Source organism: Patella vulgata, chromosome 4, assembly GCF_932274485.2.
Source record: "Patella vulgata chromosome 4, xgPatVulg1.2, whole genome shotgun sequence".
Lineage (NCBI taxonomy): Eukaryota > Metazoa > Mollusca > Gastropoda > Patellidae > Patella > Patella vulgata.
In genome coordinates this window covers 73,650,695-73,664,368 of record NC_065882.2, presented here as the reverse complement: position 1 = coordinate 73,664,368, position 13,674 = coordinate 73,650,695, and the positions used below count along the sequence as shown (strand labels likewise).

At 34.9% G+C, this 13,674-nt stretch overlaps 1 protein-coding gene across 1 annotated transcript; it reads right to left on the bottom strand.

The window, feature by feature from the left end:
• Nucleotides 1-389: 389 nt before the first annotated feature.
• Nucleotides 390-12,209, bottom strand: LOC126819786 (uncharacterized). The gene is made up of 2 exons (XM_050548024.2): nt 10,352-12,209; nt 390-576 (listed from the first exon to the last, which is right to left on the bottom strand). The coding sequence occupies exons 1-2, from the start codon at nt 11,335-11,337 to the stop codon at nt 390-392; spliced, it is 1,173 nt and encodes a 390-aa protein (XP_050403981.1). The 5' UTR covers nt 11,338-12,209.
• Nucleotides 12,210-13,674: the final 1,465 nt, after the last annotated feature.

Here is a 13,674-nt window from a genome sequence, read left to right as displayed (position 1 = left end):
ATGGATTAAAAAGAGGTCTATCAAAATATTTTACTTAATACTATGGGGGGGGGGGGCTTGTCTATATTGTCTAAAATGGATGACAAATATTGGGAAATTTTTAATTCATAATATCTTTATAAATATTGAACGGAACTGAACCATTTCAGGACTGCTATTCAATTTAGAAATTCAAGTTTGCAATAGATTGTTCAATGCCTCGAATGACGATCAGTGGCTTTAATGTTGGGTCAAATTTTATGCAATGAAATGTGACATGAAATCAATCCTTGGCCTTTTCAGCATTTTGGTCGGAAGTGTAATAATCAAGAGAGTAGGATCTTTGCGTTGCATGTGTCATGTTTGTATGTTGTGGTGGAACAGATCAAAGATATGTTAATCAAATCAACTCACACTTCACTTTGCATCGACGAATGTCTAGACATAGACTTAGGAGAAAGTTCATAATCGCTGTCTGATCGATATAAAAACGACTCTCTTCTCTGGGGCAGGTTGTTGAGTACCAGGCCACTGGACGGACTACCTCCTGCTTCAAGCGGGCTGCGACCAGGTGCTCCCCCATTTTCAACATCAAAACTGAAAAACATAAATTTATTTAATTAATTAATTATGCCAAGAGAGAAATCAAACAAGGAAATAAAGAAACAAAATATGGTTCCACTGATCACAGCTATGTCATTTTGAGCCACCACATTGAAATAGTGGGTTAATTTGCAGCCATTTATGTAACCACTTGAATGATTGTTGTATGTAATCATTATGTGGACTAGTTTATGTAATCATTTATGTGGACCGTTTTTATGTAATCATTAATGTGGACCGTTTTTTTTATGTAATCATTATGTGGACTAGATTAACTGATTATGTAACCATGTGGGCTTGTTTATGTAACTATTAGATGATTATGTAACCACATGGATTTGTTTATGTAGTCATTAACGTGGACAAGATTCCCTGATTATGTAATCATGTGGGCTTGTTTATGTATTCATTATACCATGTGGACATGTTTGTGAACCCATTATACCACTGGATTGACTGATGATGTAATCACATGGACTTGTTTATGTAGTTATTATACCACTAGATTGGCTAATTATGTTTATGTAATCCTTATACCACTAGATTATACATTATGTAATCAAGCTGACTAGCCCTATGTAATCATTCTAGTGAAGCTGCATATGTTATCACTGATTTATGTAATCATTTGGGCTTGTATAGTTTTGTGGTTTTGTTTTATTTTATCATATTTAATACAGTTTTTTTATGTAATACTCTAGGGGATATAATTCATAAAACTGATTTTGTGTGTGTAATCTTTGCTGATGTGATGACTTATTTAATCTTTTGATAGACTTATTAATGATGAACATGCAATCATCAGGGTTCATATTTGGATTTGTTTATGAAATCATTTATTTTCGAGAAAGCCGACATTCAGTGAATCAGCTTATGACGACTGACATCAAATGAGTTCGTAACCACTTAGAAATATTTATAAACTTTTACAATTTGTGGTCACCCTCCTCTTTGTTTTTTTTTTATTTAATTGATCAGCAGAATAAGAGAAAAATACATTTCTAGAGCACATTTAGGAAAAGACAACAAACAGCTTTGATTACTGAACTATGTTTTATAACAAACTTAATAGCAATATCATTAATCAATCTGAGAACATCATCAACATTGAATAATGTTATTAGATTAGCTGTGTAATCCATCTTTATTATCCCAAAAACCCACAAAACCCAACAAGTATCATATTCTCTATCCACACATGTGTTACATTATCTACACCAAATGTGCCAAATATAAAAAGCACATGTTTTTTGTTAACTGTATCAACAGTATTGATTCTTTCAGTACAGCTTTATATTCTGGATATATTATTTAATTTACTTCTATTTCTAAATCCTGTTTGCTTTCTACACTTATTTTAAGCACTTTCCCGAAATTCTATCAGGATTATCACTTTTATTATTGTTAATTTTTGGACATTCTAGTGTATGATGTCAACTGACAGACTATCGCCACCAAGAACTATCATTCACGAGACAACCATAGCCATGAGCATTATTGCGTCTTCCTTGTAAATCATTGTTTTGTTCATCCTTTTGAGTGCAGTCTGTTTCATTAGATGCCTGGAACTGTACAGCACAGTGGATGCTTACAGCTGGCCCCAGATCTATTCACTTGATTTGATATTTATTGTTTATTTCTTGCACTGTCTGTCGTTTTTGTCTTGTCCACAGGTTTGTCTTTTCGTTTTGTTTGTGTGTAGTGTGGTCCCCTTGATAATAATACCTCACAAGGAGAGAGAGGTCATATAGGCTATGCCTGTTCCTCAATACCTTTCAATTTTTGAATAAAATATTGTTCCATTACCTACATGAAATGTGCCAAATATAAAAAACGCACATGTATTTTGTTAACTGTATCTGGAGTGCTGATTCTTTTAATACAGCTTTATAAAAAAAAAATGAGTATAGATGAGGAGGATATAAGTCAATAATTATCGTTTGACCATATCAGATATATCATCAACAGTCAATGCCGAATGAGGACAAATTTTCCATCCATTATATCTTTGTAAATACTCAAAGGAATTGAATCATATTGGACTGTTAATTGCTTTTAGAGATTCATCATTCACAATATTGTATGACTTGTTAGCAATTTGGTTTATTTACTCTACAAGTATTAAATATATATATATATATTATCCTTTTAAAAACTTCATGTATATATGTTTTAGATGTTTTAGTATTTGTAATTGATCTATGATCTTAATATCGTCATTTATCTTAATGAGTGACATTTTTGCACCAATCGATTAATCACATTGCGCTAAATGTAAAATCACATTAGTAAATGAGAACACAATGGTATTCTAACATAATTGATTAGTACTTATTATTATTTTTTAAGTAGGGCTTATGTCGACATTACAACTGTGAGCAACTGCTTTCAACCAATTGAAAGTGTGCTTATGTCGTTATGTCAATCAAATCAGCACTCGAGGGAAACTGAGTGCAACTGAATTCAGAGCGCTCATATCAATTTGGAACGACAGCAATTACACTGAATACATGACTGTTTTAAAACTTAGTTATCATGTGATCAACAAAATGGTGAATACTTTAGAAGAAGCACCCTAAAGACCTGGTCGGACTTGCCACAATTCTTTTACTACATTTGAAAAGTGGATTATGCCTTCGTTTGCTTCCATTTTGCCTATTCATAAAGTCACTAGAGAAGCCTAGTCATTGAAATGTCGCTTAGTAATAGGCAGTAATTGAATTCCATAGCATTGTGATCTGTTAATTCCAGTTATATTACTAAATGCCATTGAAACAATTTGAAGATGAATGACTGACATAGCTAAGATTCACATAATATCATCTCACAGTTTAAAATCTTATTTTTTCCATTCTTAAAAAGGAGATAAAACAAATATTCGATACGAAATTTCTAGAGTGAGAGACCAATGATATCATTTTGGGACAAACATATTGTATATTTTCCTATGCTGGACCTTTTCTGTGGAATAAACTACCAAAGTCAATGAAGCAATTAACGTCAGTGTGCCATTTTAAATCTCAACTCAAAACATTTTGATCTGTAAATAATCAGTGAATATAACACCAAGTGTCTTAGAAACTGTTCTTCAGTATTAATACGCTTTATAAATGTTATTATTATTATATGTTTAACTTATTGCCACTTTGCAGAGCTTTTTAGCAGAAAACCGGAGAACCTGGAGTGAACCCACATGATTAGATGGGTAAGCTACCTTCTTGTTAATCAGAAACACTACACTCAATTTGATGACAGAGAAATATGTGTCAAAATTAAACTATCTTACAAAAAAAATTCACTCATTAATTTTTAATTTTTTTAAAGCTTTCTTTCAAAATACATCAAATTTACGTTACACAAAAACATCAGAAACTGATTCACAGAGTTTAATTTTTTCAAGTTTCAATTCCAAAAGTTACATGTGCGGTTCAAAATAATCTAAAAACTGTATCTACCATAAAAATCAACCATTTAAAACTATTATCTAATACTTCTTTTAAAATGACTTATACAATAACCACTGAGGTGGATTTACAAATTTTAATTTCTCAAAGTTTCTTATCCACAATATTAAAAAGTTTAAAATAAACACTTTAAAATTAAATTTTAACAATAACCACTGAGGTGGATTTACAAATTTTAATTTCTCAAAGTTTCTTATCCACAATATTAAAAAGTTTAAAATAAACACTTTAAAATTAAATTTTAAAAATTACTCACACAAAAACGTCCGAGACAGATTCCCGAAGTTTCATTTCTCGAAGTTTCATATCCAAAATATTATAAAGTTTAAAATAAATACTTTAAAAAGGTATAAAAATATCATTGAATTGTTGTATTTCCTGTTATTTCAAGTGTAAATAACCTAATACTAAGTTACTTATTTTCCCACTCATTGAATTGGCACATCAAATAATACATCGGATATTGGTACCCTTCATACAATACGACCTTCTTATTTTTACATCATATTTGACATTATGCTCTTAAGTCCTATTGATCTAAGCTACAGCTGGAGAGTAGTAATGACGTCAAGACATACTATACTATGTGAAATGTGAGATGAAAAATATGTGTATAACAGTAGTAGTCTCTTGTAATGCAACCAAAGTACCAAAACATATAATTATTTGTGTTCTCTGCCCTGGAAGACAATCTTAAAACAAATAACAGACAGTTGGTGTGAAATGTCATTTATTAAATGACGACTGAAACATACGTTCTGACAGAAATGAAATGTATTGCATTAAAAGATATGTGATATATCAAAACTATCAAGCAACTCAACACAAACAAGGTCATATGTGGGATTAACATATGGTTAAAATCTATTTTCAATAACTCGCTTGCATGTAGGTTTTATTTTTTTATCAATGGGAGAAAACCGGGAACCTGGAGAAAACTCATAAGGTTGGACAGGCAACCCTACTCCTTGGCATGTGCAAGCTTGGGATCGAAACCAATCCACCTGACTCAAGGTTAGATCTTATGTTCTAAAGCATACAGTGGTGTTTGAATTGAACAAAGAGTAAGTGAAAATGCCATTGTCCTGGATAAAGTTCTCTAGTAGCACACTGCATGGCATATGTACATCTTCATTAGCTGGGTAGGTGAAGAAAACTCAATTTAATTTCTAATTGTTCCATCCATACTCTTTTTCCTGTATCATTTGTAATATCTTTGTTCTATTGTGCTGGGGGGGGGGGGGGTCACGGTGGCTAAGTTGGTAAGACGCTGGCTCTCTAGCCTGGAGGTCGGGTGTTCGATCCCTGCATTGGTCGAGAAAGTTCACCCATATTTTCTGGCGTTGTTGCCCCTTGTCAGTGATGCAGGACGGAGGGTCCAACAAGGACAGCCGTCTAGTCGTTTGGATGGTACGAAAAACTGAGGTCCAGTGAACACATTGCCGTGCACGTAAAAGATCCCTTGACAGTTGGAATTCGATATAAGAGTAGGCCATAGTGCCGCTGTCCAGCCAAAATTTCCCTCATAGCACACTGTATGGCGTAAGCCCGTCTTCATTAGCCCAGTTCGGAGCAGAACGGTAGGACATTAAACCCCATTTCATATCATTTCTATTGTGCAGGTATCCAGCATTGTCTTTTTGACTTTTGAAATATAGGAATTCTAACACCATACAATTTTTTAGACAAATCTGTAAAACATTTATGTGAAGGTGTCTGACAACAGGTGCTGCTTTCCAGTTTGAGAGAATTAAAAGTCTGGCTGTCAAGTCATAATCTCCATGAACCATCTCTACAACACACATGTGAACATAGCTTTAGTGTCTGAGCAACACATGTTCTCTACAGCCTATTGGTTTTGTTACATATGTGTCATTATGTATTATACCCTGTTCAGATGCTTATTTTTAAACCAGTTTAAAATCGCTGGGGTTTTTAAGACAGGATCGTGTTGCGTTCACACATACTGTAAGCCAAACCAGTTTCTTCAGTCGGGGGTTAGAGTTAACTATGCATGGGTAGCTTCGTATTCTATATTCGGTTCTTGCACACATCTGCAGACTTTGTACCCATTTTATAGAAAGTATAAAACATTAGATGAGAAAACAGGGATTTATTTAAAATGCTTATGTGTGTCGAATAAAAAATTTATCGATTCTGGAAAGGAAATTTTGCATGTACACATGTGACGGCATTATATTCTCAAATGGTATTACTTTGAAAAAGATATGGATGGTGTCCTCTCCCCAATGATCGCCAGGTTTTTAAACCTGTTCAACTTAAGCGTCTGAACGGGCTATTATATACAATGTTTTCTAATGAAATGGGGTTTAACGTTATACTTTTCTTATAGAGTGTTCTAACGTGTGGGCTTTAGATCATAAAGACGTATTTCGATCTCAAGCGTGTCAATATATTGCGATATTTTAATCAATGATGATAAATATATGAGCAAATATTTTATTCCTTAGTGTTGGGTGGAACATGTGTGTTTGGCTTTAGTCTATAGGTACATATGTCTGTATGTATCATATGTTTATACAGGCTAATGTCTGACGGCTGTGCACTACATGTCCTTATGTTGTACTCTTCGAAGAAAAACAACGGGCACAATGATCTCAGATTTTTTCTCTCTCTGTGAATAAAACCAATCCTACATCAACTGTTACTTGGTCGATGTTCCAAGTGTGAAGTAATATTTTCGTTATTTGTTAGCCAGATCATGCTCAAAATGTAATATACTTTATACAATAAGAGATAGAGAGAGAAATGGGGTTTAACGTCCACTCGACACAAACTAGGTCATTTCGGGACTAACATATGGTTTAATTTTATTTCAATGATTCGCTTGCGGGTAGGGGTCTTTAGCAGTGCTAGGAAACCGGAGAACCTGGAGAAAACCCACGAGGTTGGACAGGCGACCGTACTCCTCGTCACGTACAACCGGGGATTCGAAACCTCGCCAGTTGACTCAATGAAGGTCTTATGATACAGCACGCACGTGCTAACCATTCGGCCGTCCAACCCCCCTTTATACAATAAAATGACGCAGTTCTCTTGAATATAAACAGGAGTTTAGCTGAATAGAATTGATTGTTAAACAAACATCATGCAAGAGCTAAATCTGCCTATTGTAGGTCTTTCATTAGGCTTGAAATGTTATATCTAAATTATATCAATGAGACATTAATTAACTTATCCAGGTCATAATCAACTCTTGATGCCTGTGATATTTACATTTTGTGAATGATAATTAAACGTAACAATGGATAATCAAGACTTTGTTTTTTATCATACCGACTTTAGTAATGATGATTGAAGCTAGCCGAAAATTTAAAAACCAATATCTCGGTTCAGAGTGGAGGAATTTTCAGCATATTCTATTCACATTATCTAGTTTTTAACTATTTTTACGAAAACTGTCAACCCTTTATCTAATCTCCCATAATGCCCCTTTAATGTTTTACTTTACAAAGTCTGTAATTGAATAACAATGTCTGCAATTGAATTACAAAGTCTGCAATTGAATAAAATCCAACAAACAAGACCAGAGGCACACAACATCTAACAAACTTGAACTCAATAACAATCAATTTTTGTGAATATCTTTCCTAAGTTTTTGATTGTCTAAATATACAACTGGCATGATCATACCCACTCTATAATTGGCTACAAACTATACAAATCTACTAGACTCCCCCCCCCCCTCCTCTTACAAACCAACTAGACCTCACTCACCCTGCAAACCAACTAGACCTCACCCACCTTACAAACCATCTAGACCTCACCCACCTTACAAACCATCTAGACCTCACCCATCTTACAAACCATCTAGACCTCACTCACCCTGCAAACCATCTAGACCTGACCCACCTTACAAACCATCTAGACCTCACCCACCTTACAAACCATCTAGACCTCACCCATCTTACAAACCATCTAGACCTCACCCATCTTACAAACCATCTAGACCTCACTCACCCTGCAAACCAACTAGACTTTACTCACCCTGCAAACCAACTAGACCTGACCCACCCTTTTTCCTGTAAGTTTTCAATGGCCATTGATTCACTTCTGATTTTTGATTGACGTAATTTACTTTGAAGAATTAGTTTATTAGTGTGATAGGTCAAAGCTGTCTGACATTGTTTGTAATCTAAAGATTACCTGTAGGCTACTCTCACCACCTGCTTGTCTTCTTGTCGACTAATTTCTCTCCCTTCCCGTCTGCTATATTTACACTAGCCAACAGACGTCTGCTGTCTGTATATATTAACTACTACATTCCTTAATCACCCTTAACTTTACAAAGATTCTAACCCCATGTGTTAAATAAGAGAGAGAGAGAGAGAGAGAGATAGAGAGATAAAGAGAGAGAGAAAGAGAAGGAGAAACAAGGTTTAAGTTCACTAGACACAAACTAGGTCATTTCGGGACTAACATATGGTTCAATTTTATTTCAATAATTTGCTTGCATGTGAGGGGTCTTTAGCAGTGGGAGGAAACCCACAAGGTAGGACAGGCAATCCTACTCCGTGTCATGTACAAGCAGGAAATCGAAATTCAATAACAAACCTTCTGGATCAACACGCACGCATTAACCTTTCCGCCACCCAACCCCCGTGGTTGGTGTCGAAATGAAATGAAATGGAGTTTAACTGTCTACTTTTCTACTCCGATTGGGCTAAGGAATATGGGCATACGCCATACATTGTGCTATGAGGGAAATTTTTCCTGACAACAGTACTACAGTCTACTCTTATATCGAATTCCAACTGCCAAGGGATCTTTAATGTGTACGCCAATTGAAATAGTTGGTGTAGAGAAGTAGGGTTGAATGAATGAATAAATAGGGTTTTACCTCCCACATTTCTGCACCACCTGAGCTAATGAAGACAGGGAGAAAAGTAGAACTTTAAACCCCATTTCATTTCACAAAATAATACCCCTGGGTTACCTTACTAGTAAAACCATCCAGTAATTTTAAAATGATACGTTTTACGAAAATCAAGCACAAGAGATCAATAGACGAGTTCTAAATTGATCATTTTATCCTCTAATCAAGGGTTATTTGATACCAGAGCTTATATTTTGGTGGAGATCAAAAATTCTTTTAATACTTATCAGTAATATTAGTGTAGAGTAACGATATAATAATAAAAACCTTTTAACATTCAGACCAAATTGAAGTCTGGAAAAGTCATCATTAAATAAATGATTGATTATAGAGTATGTAAAACTCCCAAATCTAGTTTAGATTAATATCAGAATACGTGATGGAACCGAGTTAATGACGCATCAACGGTAATACTTCTATTATTTAGAGACAAACCTGGTGAGAGAAATGGGGTTTAACGTCCACTTGACACAAACTAGGTTATATTGGGACTAACATGTGGCTCAATTTCATTTCAATAATTTGCTTGCGCGTTGGGGTCTTTAGCAGTGGAAGGAAACCAGAGGAGAAAACCCACATGGTTGGACAGGTGACCCTACTTGTCACGTACAACTGGGGAATTGAAACCATGCCAGTTGACTCAATGACAGACCTTATGATACAACATGCACATGCTAACCATTTGGCCATCCCACCCCCGGACAAATCTGGTAATATTTATCTCAACTATTATGTGTACAGTGCAATGCGAGGTATGAGAATTTTGCCCAGACAGTGGTGTTTCCACTTATCCTTTATCAAGGGTTCTTCTTTGTCCACAGTAATGGGTGAAACTTGTTTTTTTTGCCCCATCCAATGGACTAGAACAGGCTTGAAAAATGCTTAAAGGTTTTTGTCAGTCCAAGTCAGGATTCAAACCCAGGACTACCACAGATCTAAGAAGCTGTTGATAATATAAAGTTTTGTATAAAATAATCTTGATAAACTGTCGAGGGATGTGAGCTGGGTCATCCAATCAAAATTAGTGATGAAATTTGCAGGGTATTACGTGAAGGGCTTGATAAGAGTTAAAGCGAGATCAAACCTTCTATTGAAGATGTAGCACATAGGCTTGGATTAACCGTGTGGTGGGACCGCCCCGGGGACAAGTCAATGTTGGTGGACCAAATGAGAGCCCAAAGAATGACCTTCATATTTTCAAATCTAATCTAAAATCTCTTGTTTATTCAATGTAACTTTTGATCTTGTACTAAACCCAAAATGTGGGGGAGCCAGGGACATTAGCCCCACTTTATCCAACTAGATCCGGTAGTAGTAGCACACCGGTAATACAAAAAGCATAATCTAATAAATCTAATAATAATGCGACGATGTGCCAAAATGTAAATCATGGTTCTCCTTACAGTACCTTTTATCAAAGAAATCCAATCTCATCGACCTATTCCGTTGCAGCCCCTTTGATGACCTTTTGAACTTTCTCTGACTCTGAATACTGCTAGACATTTCCACAACTGTGTTAGAGAACGATCGCTGCGCTAACATTATCCCCGAATTTTTTGATCTAGAACCATCCCATTTCACATCACTCATACCCCCCTCAGTGGACGACGCAGTCACCAAATGCTGGAAGGTGTTCAAATCACAATTTAGTTCTGGGCTTGGTGTCGGTGTCGGTTGTGCGACTGGTTTTTGCCGAACCAATTTCGATGTCTTTGAGCCCAGCTCATCCAATCCAGACAATTTTAAATTAGATCGCAAACCATGTGAATCTTTCATTGACTTGTAACTTGGCAACTGAAGAAACTTAGTTGCTGTCGTGCCGCCACTAGTTAAATCCTTTTCAACGTTTTCCGATATCCCAGATTCGGGAAATTCAGTTGCCACGTTTTCTTCAATCAGCTGAAGATTCCCAGATTTTTGTTGGAGACTTCCGGATTTTTGTTGGAGACTTCCAGATATTTTCTCCACTTTTGAGGAATCACTTTCTTGATATTCAAATGCACTAAATTCATGACTGGCAAAAGATCTGGAAACCGATTTGGAACTGATCAAATCTGGGACGTCATTAACTCTATTTGATAATCCCCGGCTTGATCCAACAGATTTATCCAAAATGCTTGACTTTTTAAATTTTTCATCCGTAAAAGCATTATCCAAACTGTGAATACCAAACTTATCCTGCGAGGCAAAATAGCTACCTCCACTTAAGAAATTTCTATTCGTAGATAACTGACCAACAGGTAGTTTCTCCGAGATTTTCATAGAAGTATCTGTGGAATTCGTTACATCTGGTCTTTGTAGTTTTTGTGTCTTTCCGCCAAATGGTAATTGTTTGTCCTGCGATGACATTTTCCAGCTTGCTTTGATATCTTTTCTGACCAATTTATCAGCCATCTTGAGGATAATGAAATGGCAAGGTAGGATGGGATAATCTGGATTGTCTATTTTTGATACGTGAACGTAATACCTGGTATAAATAGTTATTTATCGCAAAGGAAACAGCTAGAATAATATCACTGCTCAATAGTCTAGTTATACCACTCAGTTAAGACACCCATACTGTATATACAAATGTAAAACAAAACGAAACAACCTTAATGGAACTTTGACCTTTTCTACACCTGCATGAGTTCTTCAAAGCAGACGTCATACTAATTCATCCTATTTGACTTTTGGTATTTTCATTTGGTTTGAGTTAAACTCTTTGTAAATTAATGGTCAGATGTACGAATAGCCTGGCTATCAAGAGTCGTAGTTTGTGTTAAAATTAGCTGACATCAAAATAGCGACGAGAAGCAGGTGTGTCCTATTGCAGATCAATAAAGCTTTCAATTTTTGGAAGTATCGGAGGATTTAACTATTCCGTTGGGATCAGCCTTCTCTAAAGTAATGAAGTCTGTTTGCTAATTTCTTTTTTTTGTCGGTGAATGTACGTCGTCAAAGTCAAATCAAGTACAACCCAGATCCCGACACAATTTTCTCCACGTAACTGATTTTCCAATCAGCCCTTCTCAAGTAATCAAGTTGTCTTAAAGAACTTTTCTTCGTCCACACAGGGTAAGCATATAATCCCCGTACAATATCACTTCTACAGAATACCTTGCAAGCACAGTCTTACTCTCAACACAATTTCTCTCCTAACCGAAGCTCTCTTACAAACCAATTTCAACAGTAATCCAAAGAGAATTTCTCTTCCATAAAAACTTTCCCCTGGATTCCAAACTAAACGTCTCTTCCAATTAAATTTTCAACCTTATTCTTGAATTTTCTCCTCAAAAATTCAGATTCTTTTGTCTAACTGAATTTTTAAAATGATATCTTCATAATTTATTTTAATTCTAAAACACATAAAATCTGTGAAGGCACACAATTTCACTTCAAAAAACTTTTCTCTTGACTAATTTTTAAACAAATTATCTTCACTAATTTTTAAACAAATTCTTTTTCAAAAGATCAAGTAATCCACTGAAATAACCTTTTCACTCAGTGTACAAATTAGTCTATTTAATGTCAATAAAATCTTATTTTATTAAAACATCCCAACATAATCTAAGTGAAATTTCTTAATTCAACTAATTCACAAATAGATCAACAGTCCACTTATTAAAAAACTTTTTTTCTCCTTGTAAATACTAAAACATCCCAGCCAAATCTGGCTGAAATTTCCCTATTTAACTAATTTCCAAAAAGATCACCAGTCCATCTAAAAGAGTGAAGTAGCCCATTAATAACACATTCCATATACACAATAGGTCTAGTCCAGACACCATCTGATTTCAACATAATTTCTCCACTATAAACACGTCAAGCACAATATTATTCTAGCTGAATTTCCACACACTGAATCAATCTAAAATTTCCAACCATGGGTTAATGTGCTAAATGCTTTTAAGTTCGCACTGATAAAAAAATATCTGATATCAAATATAACTTTACATTTCACAACATAAATGCGTATTTCAATACGAGCAAGTTAAAATTGATAACTATTCCATCATCATTTTCCACCAATAAAACACATTACACCACAAATTGCATTAATATTTGATAATATCATTTAATACGACGTATATATTGCTGTATAGCAACAGTTAACGTTACGATGAAAACAGATCTTTATGCAAGGCTGCAAAATTCATCTATGAAATATTTTCACAAGAAAATTAAGGTCACTCTTCACAAACCATTAAAATTTAAGAGCTGCAGAGTGATTGTTCACAATACAACGGAAAAAAAAACCATGAGAATTCAAGAGCTCCAAACCCTACAAAATTTATCTGTATAAAAGTATTCCCACTAGAAATTTGAAGTCACTGTTTACAACGAAACCGACGCAAGTCCCGAGAATTCACAAGTTTCATAAATGACATCTACAAGTGTAGTTAAATATTACAATGAAACTGAACACATGGTATATAAAGTCTACAAAATTCATCTACGAAATATTTCCACAAGAAATTTAATCTCACTGTTCACAATGCAACAGAACAAACTATAAGAATTCAAGAGTTGCAAAATCTACAAAATTTGAAAGTTAATATGTCCACAAGAAATTTAAAATCAGTTTTCACAAACCATCAGAATATACAAGTTGTAAAGTGTGCAAAAAATATCTGTAAAATATTTCCACAAGAAATTTAAAGTCAGTGTTCACAAACCATGAGAATGTACGAGTTGCAATTATTTCCACAAGGACTTTAAAGTCAGCATTCACAACACAACTGAATTAAC